Source organism: Ceratotherium simum, chromosome 5, assembly GCF_057802395.1.
Source record: "Ceratotherium simum simum isolate JZ-2026a chromosome 5, ASM5780239v1, whole genome shotgun sequence".
Taxonomy (NCBI): Eukaryota; Metazoa; Chordata; class Mammalia; order Perissodactyla; family Rhinocerotidae; genus Ceratotherium; species Ceratotherium simum.
In genome coordinates, this window is record NC_141904.1 from 49,575,926 (window position 1) to 49,601,706 (window position 25,781).

General features: G+C 36.7%; 1 protein-coding gene and 1 non-coding gene across 12 annotated transcripts in view; one reads left to right on the forward strand and one right to left on the reverse strand.

Annotated features, from left to right (window-relative positions):
• Positions 1–25,781, reverse strand: part of MAP4 (microtubule associated protein 4) — a 195,480-nt gene that overhangs the window by 116,008 nt on the left and 53,691 nt on the right. For all 11 annotated transcript variants that reach the window (XM_087430891.1, XM_087430895.1, XM_087430898.1 and 8 more), the window contains exon 2: positions 8,270–8,507. In XM_087430891.1, coding sequence (XP_087287017.1) covers positions 8,270–8,492 — 223 coding nt within the window. In that variant the 5' untranslated portion in view covers positions 8,493–8,507. The remainder of the gene's footprint in view (positions 1–8,269; positions 8,508–25,781) is intronic.
• LOC147917032 (U6 spliceosomal RNA) lies at positions 13,729–13,835 on the forward strand. Its single transcript, XR_015552382.1, has one exon. It is a non-coding gene; the product is annotated as a U6 spliceosomal RNA (small nuclear RNA).

Sequence of the window (25,781 nt, forward strand, 5' to 3'; positions counted from 1 at the left end):
GGTCCTGAGAGGGAAACTCATAGCGATACGAGCCCACCTTAACAAACAAGAAAAAGCCCAAATAGGCAACCTTAAATTACACCTAACAGAACTAGAAAAAGAAGAACAAACAAAGCCCAAAGCTAGCAGAAGGAGAGAAATAATAAAAATCAGAGCAGAAATAAATGAAATTGAGACCAAAAAAACAGTAGAAAGGATTAATGAAACAAAGAGTTGGTTCTTCGAGAAGATAAACAAAATCGACAAACCCTTAGCCAGGCTTACTAAGAAAAAAAGAGAAAAGGCTCAAGTAAATAAAATTAGAAATGAAAGAGGAGAAATTACAATGGCTACCACAGAAATACAGAGGATTATGAGAATACTATGAGAAATCATATGCCAACAAATTGGATAATCTAGAAGAAATGGATAAATTCTTAGACTCATACAACCTCCCAAAATTGAACCAAGAAGAAATGGAGAATCTGAATAGACCAATAACAAGTAAATCAAAAACCTCCCAAAAAATAAAAGTCCAGGACCAGATGGCTTCTCCTGTGAGTTTTACCAAACATTCAAAGACGATTTAATACCCATCCTTCTCAAACTATTCCAAAAAATAGAGGAAGATGGAACACTTCCTACTAAATCATTCTACGAGGCCAACATCACCCTGATACCAAAACCAGACAAAGACAATACAAAGAAAGAAAATTACAGGCCAATATCGCTGATGAACATTGATGCAAAAATCCTCAACAAAATATTGGCAAACCGAATACAACAATACATTAAAAAGATCATACAACATGATCAAGTGGGATTTATACCAGGGACGCAGGGATGGTTCAACATCCGCAAATCAATCAATGTGATACATCACATCAACAAAACAAAGAATAAAAACCACATGATCATCTCAATAGATGCAGAGAAGGCATTTGACAAGATACAACATCCATTTATGATAAAAACTCTCAATAAAATGGGAATAGAAGGAAAGTACCTCAACATAATAAAGGCCATATATGACAAACCCACAGCCAACATCATACTCAACGGGGAAAGACTGAAAGCCATTCCTCTGAGAACAGGAACGAGGCAGGGCTGCCCACTCTCACCACTCCTGTTCAACACAGTACTGGAGGTTTTGGCCAGAGCAATTAGGCAAGAAAAAGGAATAAAAGGAATCCAAATAGGTAACGAAGAAGTGAAACTGTCACTATTTGCAGATGACATGATTGTATATATAGAACAACCCTAAAGATTCTGTTGGAAAACTATTAGAAACAATCAACAACTACAGCAAAGTTGCAGGGTACAAAATCAATCTACAAAAATCAGTTGCATTTCTGTATGCTAATAATGAACTAACAGAAAGAGAGCTCAAAAAGATAATACCATTTACAATTGCATCAAAAAGAATAAAATACCTAGGAATAAATCTTATCAAGGAGGTGAAGGACCTATACAATGAGAACTACAAGACATTATTGAAAGAAACCGATGATGACATAAAGAAATGGAAAGATATCCCATGCACGTGGATTGGAAGAATAAACATAGTTAAAATGTCTATATTACCTAAAGCAATCTACAGATTCAATGCAATCCCAATCAGAATCCCAATGACATTCTTCACAGAAATAGAAAAAAGAATACTAAAATTTATATGGGGCAACAAAAGACCCCGAATAGCTAAAGAAATCCTAAGAAAAAAGAACAAAGCAGGAGGCATCACAATCCCTGACTTCAAAACATACTACAAAGCAATAGTAATCAAAACAGCATGGTACTGGTACAAAAACAGACACACAGATCAATGGAACAGAATTGAAAGCCCAGAAATAAAACCACACATATACGGGCAGCTAATTTTCAACAAAGGCGCTAAGAACATGAAATGGAGAAAGGAAAGTCTCTTCAATAAATGGTGTTGGCAAAACTGGACAGCCATATGCAAAAGAATGAAAGTGGACCATGTGCTATCGCCATTCACAAAAATTAACCCAAAATGGATCAAAGACCTGAAGGTGAGACCTGAAACTATAAAACTCAAATAAGAAAATATAGGCAACACACCATTTGACATTGGTTTTAAAGGAATCTTTTCGGATGCCACACCTACTCAGACTAGGGAAACTAAAGAAAAAATAAACAAGTGGGACTTTATCAGATTAAAGAGCTTTTATAAGACAAATGACACCAGAATCAAGATGAACAGACAACCAACCAGCTGGGAGAGAATATTTGCAAAACATATATCTGACAAGGGGTTGATCTCCATAATATATAAAGAACTCACACAACTGAACAACAAAAAAACAAACAACTCGATCAAAAAATGGGCAGAGGAAATGAAGAGACACTTCTCCAAGGAAGATATACAGATGGCCAATAGGCACATGAAAAGATGCTCAACATCACTAATCATCAGGGAAATGCAAATCAAAACAACACTAAGATACCACCTCACGCCCGTTAGAATGGCTATAATCACCAAGACAAAAAACAACAAATGTTGGAGAGGATGTGGAGAAACAGGAACCCTCATACACAGCTGGTGGGAATGCAAATTGGTGCAGCCTCTATGGAAAACGGTATGGAGATTCCTCAAAGAATTAAAAATAGAGATGCCCTATGATCCAGCCATCCCACTACTGGGAATCTATCCAACGAACCTGAAATCAACAATCCAAAGAGGCTTATGCACCCCTATGTTCATTGCAGCATTATTCACCATAGCCAAGAAGTGGAAGCAACCTAAGTGTCCCTCGACTGACGATTGGATTAAGAAAATGTGGTATATATATACAATAGACTATTACTCAGCCATAAAAAAAGACAAAATCGTCCCATTTGCAACAACATGGATGGGCCTGGAGCGTATTATGTTAAGTGAAATAAGCCAGAAAGAGAAAGACAAACACTGTATGATCTCACTCATATGTGGAATATAAACCAACACATGGACAGAGAAAACTGGACTGTGGTTACCAGGGCAGTGGGGGTGGGGGGTGGGCACGAGGGGTGAAGGGAGTCATATATATGGTGATGGACAAACAAAAACGTACAACCCAAAATTTCACAATGTTAGAAACCATTAAAACATCAATAAAAAAAAAAGAAGTAAAAATATACATACTGACAACAAAAAAGAATAATAGCAGAGTAAAGGGCATAGATGAAGGCAGGTTAGGAGGACATGTGGTGGCGAGCTATGGATATGTTCTCTTCTGATTGAGTTTACTGATTCTCTGTTCTAAAGGTCATCAACCAAGAATATGAATAGGAGAGCAAGTGCTAGAGGTTTGAACAGAGAGGAGAAGATGTGAAATAGTTGTCTAGTAAAGTGAAGACTTTACAAATTCATATGAATTAGTAGCAGAGTCCTCAAGTTCCCGTTCTTCATGCAAATGAAAGAAGACTCTCATTCACATTTCCTGAACATAATATGTATATGTCTAATAATTCTGCCTTTTGAATTTAATAAGTGAATGTTTAGTTTTGAAAAACAGTATCTATGAGATATTAAATCAAACAGAAAGTATGTATTCATGAAGATTGTATGGTTTCACAGAAAGAACATGGGGTTTAATATCAGAAGATCTGGGTTCAGGCTGTGGTTTTGTCATTATTAACTAAGTGATCAAACACAACTCCCTTGTGCTTTCTAAGCCTTAATAGCCTCACCTAGAAATGGGATAATATCTACCTCCCATGGTTATCATGAGGACTAAATGATCAATAATATTGGAGGCAGTACTGTGTCAATTGTACAGTGTTAAGTAATTTAACTATTATTATTCTTATTGTTATTAACTGTAAATGATTGATCAACTATAGATTGATTCGTCTATAAACCAACTATAGATAATTATAGATTGATCACTAAACTATAAAGTAACCTTATAAGAACACTGAAACGAATTTACTTTTGCCTTACACAAAAATCTAGCTTAAATGACATTACCAGACTAAATAATAATTGGGAGACTAAGAAATAAGCAACTTAATAGAATAAAATAAAATAAAAGCAAGACAACAAAGACTGAGATTCTATCATACACATAACACCTAACAATCTGAAAATCTAAGCCCAGGAGAGAAGAATAAAAACAACATTACAAGATAAGAACAATTAGGTTTTAGAGTAGGAAAAAGTTTTGTATACTTCTCTGCAGATAAGACTTGTTAGACTCTAATCATTGGAACACTGCACATTACCAGATAAGTCCTAATTCAAAAGATGCTATACCGCCTTCTTTTGATGACTGATTTCCCCAAGAGACTCATTTCATGAAATGAAAACTTTCTCAGCTAAACACATATAGCATTAAAAACAACACAAGTTTTTAAAAACTAATCACATGTTCTGAGACATAAGTATATTCAAATTTACTTTGTTTTTTTAATCTTTTCTCCCATGAGAGATTTCAGAGTGCTGGCAAATCAATTTGGCAGAGAAGGGAAGTAGCTAAGAGGGCATGTGTGCTGTGAGCAAGAATGCCCTATTGAGACTGCTTTGGGAAAACGGGGAGGATTCAGTCTGGTCTCAATGCAAGGGCACCTTCTTATGCACAAGTCAGGCCTGTGCCAACATTGCCCTCTGGTGGTCAATTAAGTTGGCTGTGATGTTCCACAATAGAAGGCCGTAGTCAGCTGAACAAGGAGAAATTCGGCAGTCTCTAGCTATCATCCTTTCCAAGAGTTACTTAGGCCCTTTCTCCTGGATCAATATTTCTCAGTCTTGGACATGCATCCAAGTCACCTTCAAGGGCCTGTTAAAATACAGATTGCTGAGCTCCATCCCCAGAGTTTCTGATTCCATGTGGGTCTAAGAATTGCATTTTGAACAAGCTCCCCAGTGATACTGATACTGCTGGTCCAAGGACCACACTTTGAGAACCACAGTCTTAGGTTAGAACATTCCATAGACATAAGTTCTTAGCTTCAAAAACCTCCTGGAATGTTGGGGAGAAAGTACTCTCTCAATCTTATAAGTAGAACAATGTAAGCACACCAAGTACAGAAAAATTAAGTGACTTGTCCACAAATTTGCCAACTATTTGTCTCTAAGGGTCAACAATGTGGTAGATGTTTATTCAAATGTCTACGACAATGTTTGGAATGAACAACAGTCACATAAGTATTATTGCTTTGTTACTTATATCTAAGGGAAAGCTTCTGTCTTTTGTCTCCCTAGCCTAGAAAACAGAGCCAAATAGAGCTGATAATGAACAATTATGAAGATAATGTCTTTAAAGAAAAAAAATCAAGTAGCACATACGTTCTAAACAAGTATTCTGCAAAGTGTTTCCCAAGGTGACAGGCATTTTAGGAGTAGTTTGATATCAGTTTTATTTCCAGGTATTTGGCTATTTAGATGTTTTATGGAAGCAATGCTAAGATCGTAAAAAAAATTCAATTAATCCACAAGCAGACAGAAAAAGAAAAATAAAGAACAGATTATTCAAGAAAGAACAAAGAACAAAGAAAGAAGAAATAGAAAGCAACTAGCAAAATGACAGGTTTAAATCTAACTATATCAATAATCACATTAAATGTAAATAGTCTGAACACACCAATTAAAAGACAGAGATCTTTAGATTGGATAAAAAAGGAAGACCCACCTATATTCTGTCCATAAGAAACCCACTTTTATTAAATATTAAAAAAAATGCATTGAAAGTAAAAGGATGGGGACAGATATACCATGCAAACACTAATCAAAAGGTAGCTGGGGTAGCCATATTAATATAAGACAAATTAGACTTCAGAACAAACAATATTACCAGGAATATGGAGGGACATTACATATGATAAGAGGGTCAATTCATCAAGAAAAAATAACAATCTAAATGTATAAGGAAGTGACAACAGATCTTCAAAATATATGAAACAAAAGCTGATACAACTGAAGGGAAAAAGAAACAAATCCACAAAATCACATGGAGACTTCAACAACTCTTTCTCAGAAATCAATAGAACAAGTAGACATCAAGTCAGTAAGGTTACAGAAAACTTACACAACACTATCAACCAACCAGACTTAACTGACGTTAATAAGGGGAGACTCTACAACAAAAACAGCATCATACAAATTATTTGAAGTGCTCATAGAAAACAGGCCATATTCTGGACCATAAAACAAACTCTGACAAATTGAAATGAACCACAATTTCAAAGGATGTCTTCTGACCACAACAGAATTAAACTAAAAATCAATTACAGAAAGATATCTGGAAAATCTCCAAATATTGAGAAATTAATATACTTCTAAATAACCCATGGGTCAAAGGGGAATTCACAAGGGAAAGTAGAAAATATTTTGAATTGAATGAAAATAAAAAACATATCATAATCTATGGGACAGATCTAAAACCATGATTAGAGGGAAATTTATAACTTTAAAACCTTATTTTAGGTGGTTGCAAGAGGCAGGAGGTAGGCATGGGGGAAATAAGTGAAGGTGATCGAAAGATACAAACATCCAGTTATAAAATAAATAAGTCCTGGGGTGTAATGTACAGCATGGTGAATACAGTTAATAATACTGTATTGCATATTTGAAAGTTGCTAAGAGAGTAGACCTTAAAAGTTCTCATCAGGGCCGGCCCCGTGGCTTAGCGGTTAAGTGCGCATGCTCTGCTACTGGCGGCCCGGGTTTGGATCCCGAGCACGCACCGATGCACCGCTTCTCCGGCCACCCTGAGGCCGTGTCCCACATACAGCAACTAGAAGGATGTGCAACTATGACATACAACTATCTACTGGGGCTTTGGGGAAAAAAAAAGGAGGAGGATTGGCAATAGATGTTAGCTCAGAGTCGGTCTTCCTCAGCAAAAAGAGGAGAATTAGCATGGTGTTAGCTCAGGGCTGATCTTCCTCACAAAAATAAAAATAAATAAATAAATAAATAAAAATAAAAATAGGAAAATCATATTAAAAAAGTTCTCATCAAAAGGAAAAAAATTTGTAACTGTGTGGTGATGGATGTTAACTAGACTTATTGTGATCCTTTTGCAATATACACAAATATCGGACCATTGTATATTTAAAACTAATACAGTAAGTCAATTATATCTCTATTTCTAAAAAATGCTTATTTTAGAAAAGAAAAAATGTATCAAATAAATGATCTAAGCTGCCATCTTAAGAACCGAGAAAAACAGCAAATCAACTCAAAGCAAGCAGAAGGAAGGAAATATTAAACATATGAGCAGAAATTGAAAAACAATAGAAAAAAAAAAATGAAGCCAAAAGCTGGATCTTTAAAAAGATCAATAATTGATAAACCTCTATCCAGACTAATCAAGAAAAAAGAGAGAACACAAGTTACCAGTATAATGAATGAAACAGGGGACATGACAACAGATCCTACAGATATTAAAAGAATAAGGTAATATTACAGTTTTATCTCCATTAATTTGACAATTAGAGGAAATGGACCAATTCCTTGAAAGATACAAACTCAAGTGATACAAAGCTCACTTGAGAAGAAATAACCTGAATAGTTCTTAAAGTTCTGAATAGTTCTTAAAGAAACTGAATTCCTAGTTAAAAACCTGACAAAGAAAACTCCAAGCCCAGATGGCTTCACTGACAAATTCTATCAAACATTAAAGAAGAAAAAACATCAATTCTACACAAACTACTCTAGAAAACAGAATAGGAGGGAACACTTCCCAAATCATTTTATGATGTCAGCATGACCTCAATTCTAAAACCAGAAAAAGGCATTACAAGAAAACTACAGACCAATATCCCACATGAACATACTTGCAAAAATCCTCAACCAAAAATATTAGCAAATCTGATCTAGCAATATATAAAAGCAGCAAACCTCTTTTAAAGGGTTTAATCCATGTTTTAATCCTGACCTGGGGTTACTCCCAAAGACAACAAGTGGCATCTGATTCCATTCTAAATTAAGTCTTGACCTAAAACAAAGAATTTACGTATCTAACTTTACAAAGCTACCTTCAGAGAAAAGACACGGCAGACAGTTTAATTTAGGAAAGTAAGAGGCAGATTATACAGTAGTTGGGACATTACAGAAGAAATCTTAGGGTTAAAAGTAAAATACAGCTTCATGAACACACACTTAACTAAAGGGTAATTAACTTAGCTCCTTGATTTCTAATAAAGAAATAATAGATAAAGAGAAAATTACTAGCTTATACTAAAAAACAGTTCCATTTCCTCAAGGTTTCCAGGATTATGACCCAAAGCATAATTCTTAATCTACTTTCCAAACATATATATCCAGTTTGGCTTAATCACTTACCTTCAACCTGGCTAGTATCTGAGCACGGTTTCTTCTTTGACTCTGAATTCCCGGTCTGCTCATCAACATCCAGGAGAGGAATATACTCTGTTTTTCCAACAGTTTCTCCCACAACATCATCAAAGGCCTCTGCCTCCAGGGTGGCAATAAAATCTCGTTTTATCTCTTCCTCAATTTCTGGAGGTTGGTCTGTTAATGCATCTGCAAGACTGAGGTCAGCCATTCTGCACTACTGCAACTACCTGGTTAAGAGGAAAAAAAAAGTTTCACATGATGAGCACGGCAAAGGGAAAAACATTCCTAGAAACTCTTGTCAGTTGTTTTAAACAAAAAAAGAATCAAAATCTAAAATTTTAGAGCTAGAAGAGGCTCCTTCATTTTACAGATTAGAAAATGAAAGCTTAATAACAGACAGTCTTACGCAAGGTAAATACTTTTTTTCTCACATCTCTGGGAGGTAAACAGATTAAGTGCCATTTTGTCCTTTTCATTAATAGGAAAAAGGTAGTGTAAAAAAATAGTCAATTTATCCAAGCTTACAGCCAGTAAGACTCAAATCAAGTTTTTTGATTTCAAGTCTTACAACCCTTTCAACCATTCATATATCTTCATTTCCAAATCATATCCCAGAGTAATTTATAAAAGAATATACAAAAAGAGGTCAGATTAGATTATATTCCCATAATAAAGGTTGCGTCACTATCAGGCAAATGAAGTCACCTTTCTTGACCAAAGACTGTGAGTATGGGCCTTATCTTGTTGGGATAAGTACTGCTTCTTCAGGAATCACTTGTGGATAGCTCCATCAACCAAAGTACAACCCTCTGCCCTGCTGGCACGAAAGAATACAGACAAGTTCCCTGATTTAGCTAGGGGAAGTGGCCCCTCTCTATGGTCATGCATATTACCATCTTTAAAGAACACCAGACTCTCAATTTTTAAATATAACCTAGTTAAGAAGTATAATCTACTATAGGCAAAACTATAGATGAATAGCTAAGAAAATACAGAAATAATGTAGTAAAAAGAGCCAAAGGGCCTGCAATATATTGAGCTCCCGGTACAAACACAACACAGTAGGACAGAAAAAAGTGTGCAGGGTACTATCTCTACTTTCAAAGCATCCAATTTAATAGAGACTCCAAAAGACTCAAATGGACAAATGAGCCATATTCTTGACCGGGTAATTGTAAATCAAATAGCAATCCTTAGTTGCACAGTGTAAGGATTACTGCTTCTGCCTGTTCAGAAATTTATTCTTCCTTATCTTCCCCCGTACACACCAATGTCCACCCCCATAGGGTTAGGCACGTGACTAGAGTTTGATCAATCAGAAACAGGAAGAGAATGATCAGAAAAGAATCATTTCATGACTACATCCTGGAAGAAAGGTCCACAAGTGGCAACTGTTCAGTTGCCCTGGTTGTCTTCCTCCTCAAATCTAAGTGAACGACCTCCAATAAATCTTTAATTAGCTTAATTTAGTCAATCTATTTCTGTTGCTTGCAACCAAAGAATCTCAGCTAATACACACAGTCTTTCCTCAACCCAAATTTTAAAAAGCCAAAATTAACTACGGCCACTTAATGCTCAGGCTCTCCTTTCAAACTCCTCCACTGTCCACCTCTCACCAACAAATGTACTAAGGAAAAAGAAATACACAGCAAGGAATACAGTCATTCTATCTTCATCTCTGTCCCCACACACTCTCCTCCTCCCACTTATACTATCCTGTGCTACAAACATGAAAGTCATCGACCCTTTTCAATCATTATTTCTTTTTAGTTTCCCCCACAGGACCAAGCTGTGAAGCTACCAGAATTACAAAACATGCACAAGGCAAACACTTCTAGAACCTTGAAAAATCAGAAGCCATCCCATCCTCAATTCCCAAGTCCAACACCTAAAAGGCTTTGCTGTATGTTTCAATGTTGTAGAAAGTATAAGAGTAGTAGCATAGAGGCTTAAACCAAGTTGAGATAATAAACCAGACTAGCATAGATTATAAACTCAGTTCTACTACACAAAAGTACAGAGGGGATAACCCCAGAAGCAAGACCTACTTCTTCTAGGCAAGTGCCCAGAAAGAAAAAGATAACATTTGTCCAGCACAGGGAATGCTGGAAGGGTTTGTTGATATCTATACAGACTTGGTGAAAACATTCACTACACTACATATTCTTTATATTATATAATTATAAGTTAAAATAAAATACCAAGATTTGGAGAGACATTAAGTACTGAATTTGTATAGAGTTGCAAATAAAATCTTTTCAAAAATTTTAATGATAAATTTGAGCCTGCTTCCATGTGCTTAACTTTTTTTTTTTTTTGCAGGGGAAGATATGCCCTAAGCTAACATCTGTTGTTACTCCTTTTTCTTCCTTTTTACCCTCCTAAAGCCCCAGTACATAGTTGTGTATAGTTGTAAGTTCTTCTGTGTGAGCCGCTGCCACAGCATAGCTACTGACAGATGAGTGGTGTGGTTCTGCACCTGGGAACCAAACCCTGGCCGCTGAAGCAGAGTGCGTCAAACTTTAACCACTAGGCCATCATGGCTTGTTCTGCTTAACTTTTTTATATCAGGTTTCCTATTTGAAATGGCTACCGCAATTCCTGTTCAAGATTTTTAAACGATGATCTTTTCAAATTCTAGATTGTCCCATCATACAAAAGAGTGGTAGAAGGAGCTTTTACTCTGATTCCTTTTCTTAAAACACAGGTGATGTTTAAATTTCCCATGATTATGCTAATGAGTTCCAAATCATATCCTTCTTAATATCTAGTATTTCAAAATAATGAAGTTTGATTCAAGCATACACAGATATTACACTACTAATTTTAATAAAATCTGACTCCTAAAGAAGTAAGAAGGGCTAAATATCACTAGTGATTCATTTAGAACTTCACTTTTTCAAAACTGAATTTCTGCTTGGAAGCCATAAACTTTGTCATTGCAGTCCCAGTAATTTAAGTTCATTTTATGTCTTAAAAATGTCAAGTAAGGCCATTTTTTAAAGTCATTAACTATCTTTCAATAAACATATACAGAATCATTCCTATACAAACTTTGAAGTCTCTTTTTAAATTAATAAACTATTAAAATTTTGCCCTGGACAGCCAATGCACTTCAGACAGCAGAATGGTATTCTGATCCCACTGTGTCACATGTAAAGTTGAAAGCAAATGGACTAGAGTGGCTTTGATTTGATTGGATTTACCATTTTGATAGCATCATTTAATGTGGAGTACATATCTATGGTCCAACTTTTACATGAGAGCTTCTGTGTGAATAAAACAAAGGATTATAGTACTTAAATCTCGGGGTTTTGAGCATGAACTCTGATGCTCAAGTTTTTATACCTTCTTGTCATAATAGCCACCACATGTCCATCCATACACAAACTTAAGCAATGTGTCTGGAATATCTTGTTTTGAATTATTCATTTATCACTTGAAATATTTTATCCTCAGTATTTTGTTTAGAAACTAAACACAGTTACTAAAGTGAACAGATTTGGTAATTTGTAATCAAAAGTTTTATTAACTAAAGTTGTCTATCATATGACAGGTTGTTAAACGTGTATACTTAATAGCATTATTCAGGGTGGTACCTTCTCTATTTTCTTTGCTTCAATATTAGTCTCAAATGAGGTGCAATTTCCAAGCAAGCTAAATAAGTAATTCTGCAATTATATGAAGCATTTTGGTTTTAGGTATAAATAGTATGATCTTGTTAATAGTTTCTTGAACTTGATCCCATACTGACGTAACCAATACAAGAATTTTGCTTCTTATTTTGAAATTGCAGAGACTCAGAAAAGGAAGAATCTCTTGTTATTTCAGTTGGGTCACTTGCAGTGAGGTTCAGGCATGGTTTGTCACTGTTTTTTGTTTTTTTTGTGTGTGTGTGAGGAAGATTAGCCCTGAGCTAACATCTGACGTCAATCCTCCTCTTTATGCTGAGGAAGACTGGCCCTGGGCTAACATCTGTGCCCATCTTCCTTTACCTCATATGGGACACCACCACAGCATGGCTTGACAAGTGGTGCATCGGTGCACACCTGGGATCTGAACCTGCGAACCCTGGGCCACCACAGCGGAGCACGGGCACCCAACCGCTAGGCCATCAGGCCGGCCCTATTTGTCACTGTTTTTTATTTGATAATTTTGCCATATCAGTAAGACATTTAGGCTAATAAAGTTCAAGATTATGAGAGCATATGAATCCAAATACAAGAAAATCCTCCTCATACTCTCTCATTAAAAATTTACATATTTTAAAAAGAGATATAAATAATAAGCTAATATTTGAGATAAAATAGAATCATAAAATATATTCAATTAATCCAAAAGCAGACAGAAAAACAGTATAAAGAACATACAGAGCAAATAGAAAGCAACCAGCAAGATGACAGATTTAAATCCAACCATATCAATAATCATATTAAAAATAAATAGTCTAAATACACCAGTTAAAAGATAGGGATGTTCAGATTGGATTAAAAAACACAAAAAAGCAAAACCCACCTATACAACGTTTATAAGAAACCAAGTTTTATTAAATATAAAAAAGAAATGGTGAGGATGTGGAGAAATTGGAACCCTTGTGTACTGCTGGTAGGAAGGGAAAATGATACAGCTGCTATGGAAAATAGCATGGCAGTTCCTCAAAAATTAAAAATAGAACTACCATATGATCCAGTAATTCTACTTCCAGGTATAGACTTAAAAGAACCGAAAGCAGGGTCTCAAAGAGATATTTGTATATCCATGTTTAGAGCATCATTATTCACAACAGCTAAAGTGCAGAAGCAATCCAAGTGTCCATGGACAGATGAAGGGAAAATAAAATATGGTATATACATACAATGGAATATTATTCAGCCTTAAAAAGGAAGAAAATTGTGACACATGCTACAGCATGGATGAACCTTGAGGACATTATGCTAAGTGAAATAAGCCAATAACAAAAAGACAAATACTGTATGATTCCACTCATATGAGATACTAAGAGAAGTCAAAATCATAGAGACCGCAAGTAGAATGGTGGTTCACAGGGGCTGGGAAGAGAAGGTAATAGGGGTTATTGTTTAATAGGTACAGAGTTTCAGCTCTGCAACATGAAAAGGGTTCTGAAGATGGATGGTGGTGATGGTTGCACAACAATATGAATGTACTTAATGCCAATGAACTGTACACTGAAAAAGCGTTAAGATAAAAGAAAAAGGGGGTTGAAAAAATGAAAGGACAAAGACACACCAAGCAAACACTAATCAAAAGGAAGCTGAGGTGGCTATATTAATATAAGAGAAATTAGACTTCAGAACAAACAATATTACCAGGAATAAAGAGGGATATTACATAATGATAAAGGGGTCAGTTCATCAAGAAGATCAAGAAGATATAACAATCTAAATATATAACGCACGTGACAACAGAGCTTTAAAACATATGCAGTGCTCGCTTCGGCAGCACATATACTAAAATTGGAACGATACAGAGAAGATTAGCATGGCCCCTGCGCAAGGATGACACGCAAATTCGTGAAGCGTTCCATATTTTTCAGCAACTAGAAGGATGTGCAGCTACGACACACAACTATCCACTGGGGCTTTGGGGGGAAAAAATAAAATAAATAAAATCTTTAAAAAAAATAAAAATAAAAAAAAAAATAAATAAAACATATGCAATAAAAAATGATGGAAATAAAAGGAGAGAAAAAACAAATCCACAAATATACATGGAGACTTCAACCTCCTGTCTCAGTAATCATTACAACAAACTTTTTTTCTTAGTATTCGAGTTTGTCTTGTGCAAATAGTCTATTATGGTGGGAAAATGCAAAACTGTAACAATTAAATGCACCGTAGGTTTCCACAGGTTTGTAAAATCAATCTTTCAAAAGAGAAACTTAGATTATCTACATTCTTAGGAATTTACTACAGATTACATGGATGTAAGCATGCAGTAAGAAAAACAGGAAGCCATAAAATATTGATTCATTTAATTCAATTAAGTTTTATTAAAAACTCAATATAAACATTATTTATGTATTCATGTACAAACAAAATTTGTTTTGAAAGGTCGATTTTCTGAGTCTGTAAAGCTTACAATACCTTTTAATAAACAGATTAAATTACAGGTGTTTTTTTGGAAATAAACTTTTTTAATTTCCCAAAACAAATAAGTCTTATAAAATTCTACCAAAAATCACTCTTTGGCTATAATACCATTTACAATTGCATCAAAAAGAATAAAATATCCAGGAATAAATCTTACCAAGGAGGTGAAAGACCTGTACAATGAAAACTACAAGACATTATTGAAAGAAATCAATGATGACATAAAGAAATGGAAAGACATCCCATGCACATGGATTGGAAGAATAAACATAGTTAAAATGTCTATACTACCTAAAGCAATCTACAGATTCAATGCAATCCCAATCAGAATCCCAATGACATTCTTCACAGAAATAGAAAAAAGAATACTAAAATTTATATGGGGCAACAAAAGACCCCAAATAGCTAAAGCAATCCTAAGAAAAAAGAACAAAGCTGGAGACATCACAATCCCTGACTTCAAAATATACTACAAAGCAACAGTAATCAAAACAGCATGGTACTGGTACAAAAACAGACACACAGATCAATGGAACAGAATTCAAAGCCCAGAAATAAAACCACACATATACGGGCAGCTAATTTTCAACAAAGGAGCTAAGAACATACAATGGAGAAAGGAAAGTCTCTTCAATAAATGGTGTTGGCAAAACTGGACAGCCACATGCAAAAGAATGAAAGTGGACCATCTGCTATCGCCATTCACAAAAATTAACTCAAAATGGATCAAAGACCTGAAGGTGAGACCTGAAACTATAAAACTCATAGAAGAAAACATAGGCAACACACTATTTGACATTGGTCATAAAGGAATCTTTTCGGATGCCACACCTACTCAGACTAGGGAAACTAAAGAAAAAATAAGCAAGTGGGACTTTATCAGATTAAAGAGCTTCTACAAGACAAACGAAACCAGAATCAAGACAGACAACCCACCAGCTGGGAGAAAATATTTGCAAAACATATATCTGACAAGGGGTTAATCTCCATAATATATAGAGAACTCACACAACTGAACAACAAAAAAACAAACAACCCGATCAAAAAATGGGCAGAGGAAACGAACAGACACTTCTCCAAAGAAGATATACAGATGGCCAATAGGCACATGAAAAGATGTTCAACATCACTAATCATCAGGGAAATGCAAATCAAAACAACACTAAGATATCACCTCATGTCCGTTAAAATGGCTATAATCACCAAGACAAAAAACAACAAATGTTGGAGAGGATGTGGAGAAACAGGAACCCTCATACACAGCTGGTGGGAATGCAAACTGGTGCAGCCTCGATGGAAAATGGTATGGAGATTCCTCAAAGAATTAAAAATAGAAATACCCTATGATCCAGCTATCCCATTACTGGGAATCTATCCAACGATCCTGAAATCAACCATCTAAAGAGGCTTATGTACCCATGTTCATTGCAGCATTAGTCACTATCACCAAGAAGTGGAAGCAACCTAAGTGTCCCTCGACTGATGATTGGATCAAGAACGTGTGGTATATACATACAATGGAATACTACTCAGCCATAAAAAAAGACAAAATCGTCCCATTTGCAACAACATGGATGGGCCTGGAGGGTATTATGTTAAGCGAAATAAGCCAGAAAGAGAAAGACAAACACTGTATGATCTCACTCCTATGTGGAATATAAACCAACACATGGACAGAGAAAACTGTACTGTGGTTACCAGGGGCAATGGGGGTAGGAGGTGGGCACTAGGAGTGAAGGGAGACATATATATGGTGATGAACAAACAAAAAGGTACAACCCAAAATTTCACAATGTTATAAACTATTAAAACATCAATAAAAAAAAAAAATGCTGATGCCCCAGCCATACCCCAGGGGGGGAAAAAAAAAAATCACACTTTGGCTGTTAACATTAAGGCCAAAAATAAATATGTAAATAAAAAACAATAATGAAAAAAATTAAAATTAATTCTATTTAGCAATATCTAATAACTATAACAAAGTTAAATCTAATTTACTCAGTCTATTAGAAGAAAAATAATGAAAAGAGCAAATTAAGTAAAAAAAAAAACAAAACACCACACACGGAGGGATTTCAGTTACAGCCTCATGAAGAAGTTGATAAATCCTCTCCACAAAAAATAAGTATAAAATTGGACAAAATTGTCAAGATCAGCCATTTCAAGGCACTGGAAATCAATGAATTGCAGAAAACAAATTGAGAAGCTTTTTTTTTTTTTTTAAAGATTTTATTTATTCAGTTTTTTCCCCCCAAAGCCCCAGTAGATAGTTGTATGTCATAGGTTCACATCCTTCTAGTTGCTGTACGTGGGACTCGGCCTCGCGTTGGACGGAGAAGTGGTGCCTCGGGGCGCTCCCGGGATCCGAACCCGGGTCGCCAGCATCAGAGCGCGCGCACTTAACCGCCAAGCCACAGAGCCGGCCCAAATTGAGAAGCTTTTAATTCTTGAAATTTGCTTGAGTTTTGGGTAAGAGTGACAGTCTGTGGTCCTCTTGTCTAGAGCTGCTCCAGTCCCCATCCCACCCCAAGCTCAGCTTAGTCAGCAAGAATTATAGTTTTACCAGTGTTGGGCTGAAGACAAAAGCCAGCAACTCTGCTGCCAAATGGGGGTAAACTTGATTCGGGGTTGGGGTAGAAATCCTGTAGCATGACAGAACTGTTATACAGCAGCAAATGCCATCTCACACACCAAAATAACCTCTATTGAATTCAGAAGTCAGGGGGCTTTCCTGAGGGAACCATACAAATAGGAATTCAAATATAATTTCAACTGTTATGAATATTTGAACGGTTGTTTAAATGTTCCTATCATAGTCATCAGTACTGAGTGGCACACCTATAACTCATTAATAACACATGAATATAGGCGGGAAGTCCTATTTTTTGCACCACCCAGACTACTTCACATATAAAGTATTATTGTCACTCTAGATCTTGCCAGGGAAAATGCTGACAAATGACTCATTAAAGAACTTTTTAAAGCCTGACAAATTCTAATGTCAAATGGTTCCATAAAAATTAATTGCTTTTCTCTTTTCTATGATAACTACTATTACCAGTTAGCCTTTGAAAGCTGTTTTGAACCAAAAACAATAAAGGATATCTAGGATTAAACAGTTTCATGGTCAAAGGAACTTGAAAGGACATCTGAAGGATCCTTAACAACATACAATAAGAGCCCAATAGATTTATTTTTACCAGAAATATATAATTATGACATTTCACACAATCTGCTCAAACTTTTCCTAATTTAGGACACAGGTGAAAATGCAGACAAAACCAGCAATACATTTTAAACCTCACTTATCTGAGTGCAGATTCTCAAGGAGCAGTTTTTTATCCACTGTAATCTCCATCCCACCCCAACCTCAAAAACCACTTCCTGGGATGACATGTGGTTCATGGAATATGAACAGCAGCTTAAATTCAGCCTAAGAAGGTAAAATTGACAGAAAATTAGACAATTAGAAAGTGGAAAGGTCACTTGGCTCTGAGTGCATCTAGCCAACCAACCACCCAGCATCTGCATCTCAATAGTTTAGCTGTTTCTTTCTTGTCATCACATATAAATAGAAGTATGATTTAAAGACACACACACACACACATACAAAATCTACTTATGGAAAATGACCCTGTAAAGGGAATGTTAGTGTTGTGTTAGAAGTGAAAGTACTGGCTTTTTGCCAAAAAGCCCCAGTTTTCAATAGATTAAAGAGAAGATTATTCAATTTTATAGTTATTCTATTCTAAAATGTATACAAGTATAATATATTCCTTAAGTGTTCTACAGATTTGTTAAACTAGTTCTGCAAGTCTTCCAAAATTGATTTTAATAAATTCATGAATGAATTTCATCCCACACTTACAGAATCATTTAAGGTCACTTACTATTCAGTTATGCCTTAAAATAGATATGTTATTTTATGGACAAAAGGATAGACACAGTGTTATTCTCAAATCTGGATATTCAAGATGATCCAAAAATGTCCCCTTGTGAATGAGAAGTATCTACTTTTTTTTTTTTTGTGAGGAAGATCAGCCCTGAGCTAACATCCATGCCAATCCTCCTCTTTTTGCTGAGGAAGACTGGCCCCAGGCTAACAACTGTGCCCATTTTCCTCCACTTTATATGGGACGCCGCATGGCTTGACAAGCGGTGCCTTGCTGCGTGCCCAGGATCTGAACCCGGGCCGCCAGCAGCAGAGCGCTCGCACTTAACCGCTACACCACCTTGCCGGCCCCAAGAAGCATCTACTTTTTTTTTTTTAATTTTTTGTTTATTGCAGTAACATTGGTTTATAACATTGTATAAATTTCAGGTGTACATCATTATACTTCTATTTCTGCACAGATTACATCATGTTCACCACCCAAATACTAATTACAACCGATCACCACACACATGTGCCGAATTATCCCTTTCGCCCTCCAGCCTCCCCCCTTCCCCTCTGGTAACCACCAATCCAATCTCTGTCTCTGTGTGTTTGTTTATTGTTGTTATTACCTACTACTTAATGAAGGAAATCATACGGTATTTGACCTTCTCCCTCTGACTTATTTCACTTTGCATTAATACCCTCAATGTCCATCCATGTTGTCACAAATGGCTGGATTTCATCCTTTCTTATGGCTGAGTAGTATTCCATACTAAAAACCTTCTGCACAGCAAAGGAAACCATCAACAAAACGAAAAGACAACCTAACAATTGGGAGACGATATTTGCAAACCATACATCTGATAAGGGGTTAATCTCCAAAATATATAAAGAGAAGCATCCACTTTTAAAAAATTCTCTCTTGGGCCAGCCCAGTGGCACAAGCGGTTGAGTGTGCACGCTTCACTGCTGCAGCCGGGAGTTCGCCGGTTTGGATCCTGGGCGTGCACTGACGCACCGCCTGGCAAGCCATGCCATGGCGGCATCCCATATAAAGTAGAGGAAGATGGGCACAGATGTTAGCCCAGGGCCAGTCTTCCTCAGCATAAAAAGAGGAGGATTGGCAGATGTTAGCACAGGGCTGATCTTCCTCACACACACACAAAAAAATTTCTCTCTTGTTGACTATTTATATTACTCCTCTTCTATTCATATAGATAATAAAGTTAACTTTAAATGAATTCGTTAATAGGAGCCAAGAAAAGAAAGCTGGGTACAGAAGTTTCTACACTTCGCTGAAGCACTAGTTTAATCTGACTCTTACTGTGGCTTTGAGTGAGTCACCTTCTAGGGCCGAGTTCTCTAATCTGTAAAATGAGAATGGTATGTTAAATGATTCCTGAGGTTGATTACTCTGTAAGCTACGTACTTATAATTCAGTTTCATCACTTAAGTTAGAAATAAACAAACTTCATATAGATCTTCTGTGAGTGTGTGACTATTATTTCGTATATCAAGTACTCTCAGTTATAACTGGGTTCACATTTACTAAAAGGCAAAAGCTTTTTGGCAAAGGGAGAGACTAAAAACAAACTCACCAGTGCACAGTGCCCTGGCTTCAGCAAATGTGACTGGAGTTTAAGAAACTCCACCCAGTGCTGGCTAACATCAAAGGAGACTTGACACCACTCTGCCAAAAAATAAGCCCCATATTATTTAACCAGGCACCAAGAGAACACACAGTTTTCAAGCACAGTACTTTGGACATCTGATCTTTCATTGAGACTACATGCCTGAAGTGAAACTATCTGGTGAGAAGGGTTTTGAAAATAAGTAAATCTAGGCAAGAGAAAATGACATGACATGATGATGAAGCATAGAACAGAAGTTCAGTCTCTTGACTACACTCTTACTATTAATAGCTATGTGTTCACAAAAAGTAAATAAAAATATACGATGAGGTCACAGGCATCTTCTCTGCTGTATGGTTTACTTTAGATCTGGAATTACCAAAGTAAAAATATTTTCTAGGTCTATACAGATTAAATAGTGTTCATATCTAATTTAAATACACAGATATATGGGCAACTTTTTAAGCTCCCAGAAGTCTTATTGAAAATTTTAGGTCAGTTTTATCTATAGTCACTCACTTGGGATCTGTGCTCATTTTGTCTGATGAGAAATTCACAATCTAGTTTGCAAATGCCCTGTTGTTGCCTCTGCCCTCCCTCTACTCCCCAAACCCCTCACCACAGGTGCTACTTTGGAGCTAAAGTGGAGGAAGAAAACTCACGAAAAGGAAGAACAGAAGCCTAATTCCCACCAACATATAAGACACTGTTCATAACCGCTGTAATATTTTCATTTATTCATTTTCATTATTTCGTTTCATTCAAAAAAAAAAAAATATATATATATATAATCCTATTTGACAATTTAAAAGGTTGTAGGGGGACATACAACCCCACAAGGACCACCATTTCACCTTAATGTGAATTTAGTTCTTACCCAGTAGCTTTCCTCCTAAGCCCAGGGATAAGTTCCATTTAAAGTGACTGAGTTTTTGGTTTTAGTGTGAAAGGGAGAAAAATAATTTAGCAACATGGAACATTGCAGGGAACAAAGCAGATCTGGATAAGGTATCAAAGCAGAGAGAGGGTATGTGGGCCCAAAGGCCCTAGGAGGTAAAAGAAAGGGAGGTATGCACACACAATGTCAAAGGCAAGCTTGACACATCTTTCAAAATACTGCCTCCTGTCAGTTTTAGAAGAAAGGAAGAAATTTGCTTCTTAGTAACCTGGACTAGTTAAGAAACAAAATTATCATTTATAACATTGTTTAACTAAGGGAAATGCACTCTGAGTTCCAAATAACCAATTTAATAAGTGAATGTTTAATAATAATTCTTAAAGGGTCTGGCCCCATGGCGGAGTAGTTAAGTGCGCGCACTCCGCTGCTGGCGGCCCGGGTTCGGATCCTGGGCGCACACCGACACAAGGCTTGTCAGGCCGTGCTGTGGTGGCGTCTCACATTAAGTGGAGGAAGATCAGCAGGGATGTTAGCTCTGGGCCAGTCTTCCTCAGCAAAAAAAGAGGAGGATTGGCATGGATGTTAGCTCAGGGCTGATCTTCCTCACACAGACACACAAAAACCACATAACAAACAAAAAATAAGAATTTTTAAAGGTAAGAGTGCTAATAATGCTCACTTAAATTTTCTCCATGATTGATATTTTGTCCTGGTTTTTTTTGGGTGGGTGGGTGGGTGGGTGTGGAGGGATGAGTAATAGACAAGACACAGAACTGTAAAGATATGTAGGCTAAGGCTAATATTTTCTTCTATACTTTTTTTGCATGACTGATTTAAATGACAGAGAATTCTGAAGCCGACACTAAGCTGCTATCCCAGGACACTAGTTAGAGTGGTGTGGACAAAATGCAGTGCCCTTTTCCTCAGGCTTGGAAGAAACCCGGCATCCCAGCCAGTCCCAGAGACCATTTATAACCTGACATGGTTGGAAGTACAGCCAGCATCATAAAGATTTCATATTCAACATGAGATTTTTTGTTTGCCTAAGCAAGCTTTCAGTTACTAAACTGGTTCTTTAGTCCTCAGATTTGTTTTAATGTACTTCTTTCAGAGGCCTATTACATGTGAAGCTGAACCTTATTTGTCTGGTGGCTGTGTTCTGTTTTTAATTTAACTAGAACACCTTGATTTATACTTTCAGTCAAAATGGTACTTCATTCAAAGTAAAACCAAATCTTTATTGAGGACCTCTAGAGGAATCAGCTACCATATTACACAGCTCACAGGCACATATGATCCCTGAGGCAAACCTGAATTTCTCCTGCTCCTCCCCAGAACCAGAGTGGCAAATGTCAACAGACAACTCAGCAACATCTTGACTATCCTGAGCAATAAACTCCAAATCCCCTGTAGAATACATTAATTTTCCACCCCCAGGTGCCTCCTGCACACTTGAAGGACAACAGCTGTACTATTATGAACTGATGGAATTTCCAGGCTTGGCAGGGTTCTGTTCATAACCACCATTTGTCTTGTTCATCACAGAATTAGCAACAGGAGAGAGTCCTTGATTACTAGAATAGCTGAGGCCATCTCCCAGCGACATTCTGATATGAAAAAGCACACTGATAGATTTTACTTCCATTTAATCCCAAAAACGACGAGTTCCTTTTCCCACTGCTGTTTTAGGGAGCCCTCTAAATATAAAAACACTGCATACACATGCACACACATATTCACATACATAAAACCTTGCAGCACAAGGCTGAAAGCCTAGCTTACTTACAGGAACTATCCAGGCAGCTTGTGTTCAGTTCTGACTGAATGCATTTTGGATCTCTAAACAGGCACCTGCCTGCCACATTTATGTCCAAGTGAATTTAAATCTATTTCTCTAAGAAGAATAATCTACACTAGATACCTCCCACTGTTAGCCATGTGATACAGACAGCATGATGTCTGCTGAAGTCTGGTTATGCGGGCCAAAACAAGAGACGACAATGACACAGCACTTACATTCCTGCTATAACCATTCTGAAGAGCAAATCTTCAGTTTTACCTCAATTTTTTTAAAAAAGCGAATCTTATGGTAATTCTCACTAATAACTAATGCCCCATTTTGAAAAAGACAAAGTTTTTTTTAAAACTTTACCATTCATCCCACTTATTCTTCCACAGTCTAATTAAGATAAGAAAAAACATTCAGAGTCTGCTTGCTTACACCTACCCAAAAATTATTTCTAACCACTTAAGATCTCTAAGGGATTTTTTAAAAACACCAGTTCAAATAATCTAGGATCTAATTTCCTCTTTAACAGATGACAAAAAAAGAACCAGAGAAAACAAGTCACTTATAAATGAAGCTAAGACTAAGGATTAGGCTAAGAGGAGAGCCATGGAACACCATAAACAAAAACAAGGGTGTGACAAAATTGGCAAAACCTTGGAATTTTATAGTTTCCGCTATTATCTGACATAACGACATCACTATACTTCAAAATCGATTGTTTTGCCCTACTTTTTCTTCTTAAAGGATGAAAGCAGTTGGAAAGAGTCCTGAACAGCAAAACATCCCAGCTGATTTAAAAGGACTCCAATGCCCTTTTTTTTTTAAAAAAAATCCAAACTCCTCAGTGTGATATTAAGGCCACACAAACCTAGAAGACCCAGTCCTATCACCCACCACAACCATCAGCAGTTTTCCATGTAGGGTCTCCTATATTTTAGTCACATGGGACCAGCTGCCATTTTACAAGCATACCACTGACATTATCATCACTGTATACCCATGCTCATATTGCTCTCCACATTTCAAATTCTCTTCACTCCCTTCTCATTCGTCAGTCTTGAAATCAAGATCCACATCAAATATGTCACCTTTTCTATGATTCCTTTTTAGAATCTGTTCTCCCAGTGCCATTCAGAACTAACACATCATCTGTACTTCTATTGTGACAGTACAGTCTGATCCGTACTGTTGTATATACCAGCAGCTCCTGTAAACAAAGGGGAAGGACCACGTTTAAGAGATGCGTATATCTCCTCTTAGTGGATTACTTTACACAGAAGATGGGCCAAAACAACAAAAACCAACAAAACAATGGGGCTAGCTAAACAGTTCTAAAATGATATGAGAGAAATTAATAAAAACCGTGTCTAATCTGAAATTAATCAGAGGTGCCAAAACTACAAAAACTCTTCAGAACTGGAGAAAAAATAAACAGATTCAAGGTTGAAGGATCATTGCTAATTAAGAATATTCACCTCATTTCTTCTACCTTCCAAACATAGCTTGTGCCAGAGCAATCACAGAAAGCAAGCCAAAAGGGAGTAACCATATAAGCCAGCTTTCCACGCTGGTCATCTTATCATTATTAGGCAGAGCAATAAAAATAGCTCTCTGCTTTTAGAAAAGCACAACAACATGATGTAATGTGGCAAAAACAAACAGTTTTTTGTTCAAGAGATCAGCTACCACCATCATGTTATCATCACTGTATAAATATTAAAACTTTTATAATTATTAAAATGCTAAATCTCTCTAGTATCAGCTCACGTCTCTGTCAAAGAATAAAATAAATATATTATGTAATTTTAAGATTACTTAGTGCTGGGGAAATTGGATAAAGGAAGAATATTCACACTTGATCAGCTCTTAGCTTTTGAGAACCATTTTAAGAAAAATCTCTCCATCGAGCAAAGTGAAGTTTCTCTCTGAAGTTCAGAGCCACAGTATGCCATATTTTATTGTATAAGATATCAGTGAAAGTGAAGGAAAATGGAAGGTAGAACTAAGAGGAGATGGGATTTGTGTTGACAATTCTATAATTATTTATTTACAATGTGTGTCCCTTCCAGAGTCCCCCTCGTACTCTGAGTTCCTAGATGGCAAGGACAGCGTCTTTTTCACATTTTATCCTGGGCATCTAGTATAATAAAGTGATACCTGGTGGGCTCTCATTAAATGCATACTCATCCTGCTGGGTGTGCTCTGTTCTACATCATGACACCAGCCTTCTCTTGCTGGGGTTGACGTTTGCCCTCCTGGAAGGACCCTCCTGGCTCTTCCACTGTTGGTCCTAGGCACAGAATCAGCCTTGGAGTACAGTAGCTCAGCTCTTCTGAGAGGAAAGAGGAAGGCATAAACTCGATGGGAGTACTTAGCAGGCATTTTGCAGAATGACCTTAGTGACCTTTAACATAAAAGTACCTTACAGATGCTTTCAAATAGAGGGGGAAAAAAGCCTACAAGTAAAAATAATACTATTAAGTGAAAACTGAACAAGCAAAGTGAAAAGTCAAAGGAATCTTTCAAGTTGTTATTAACATAACTTTTAACATTTTACCTGAAATAGAGGTAAAGATCTGAGTCAAAAGTGAAAAGCCACTGGATCAGAATTGTTCAGGGACAAAGTTGAGCAATTTCACGTTTTAAGAGTTGATTCTGAAGGGCACACAGAATTGAGAGCTACTAAATTAATCAACAATCTACCTAATACATTAAAGATTAAGTTCACTAAAATGAAATATAAAATAAGATTTGTAAAACTCAGCACTAGAAAGAGATCAAGTTCTCCCTTGCAGGGAGGGTAGGTGTTTTAGATCCAGTTTACTAGAAGTAGAGCCTGGGACAGAGATTCTTTTTTTTTTTTTTAAGATGGTCTTTTATTTATTTGCTTATTTATTTGTTTTTCTTTTGGTGAGGAAGATTGGCCCTGAGCTACCACCTGCTGCCAATCTTCCTCTTTTTGCTTGAGGAAGACTGGCCCTGAGCTAACATCTGTGCCAATCTTCCTCTGTTTTCTATGTGGGATGCCACCACAGCATGGCTTGATGAGCGATGTGTAGGTCTGCACCCAGGATCCAAACCTGCGAACCTGGGCCACTGAAGTGGAGCATGTGAACTTAACCACTATGCCTCTGCAGGGGCCCCTGAGACAGGGAATCTTATGTAAGTGATTTACTGACAGAGAGCCCTCAG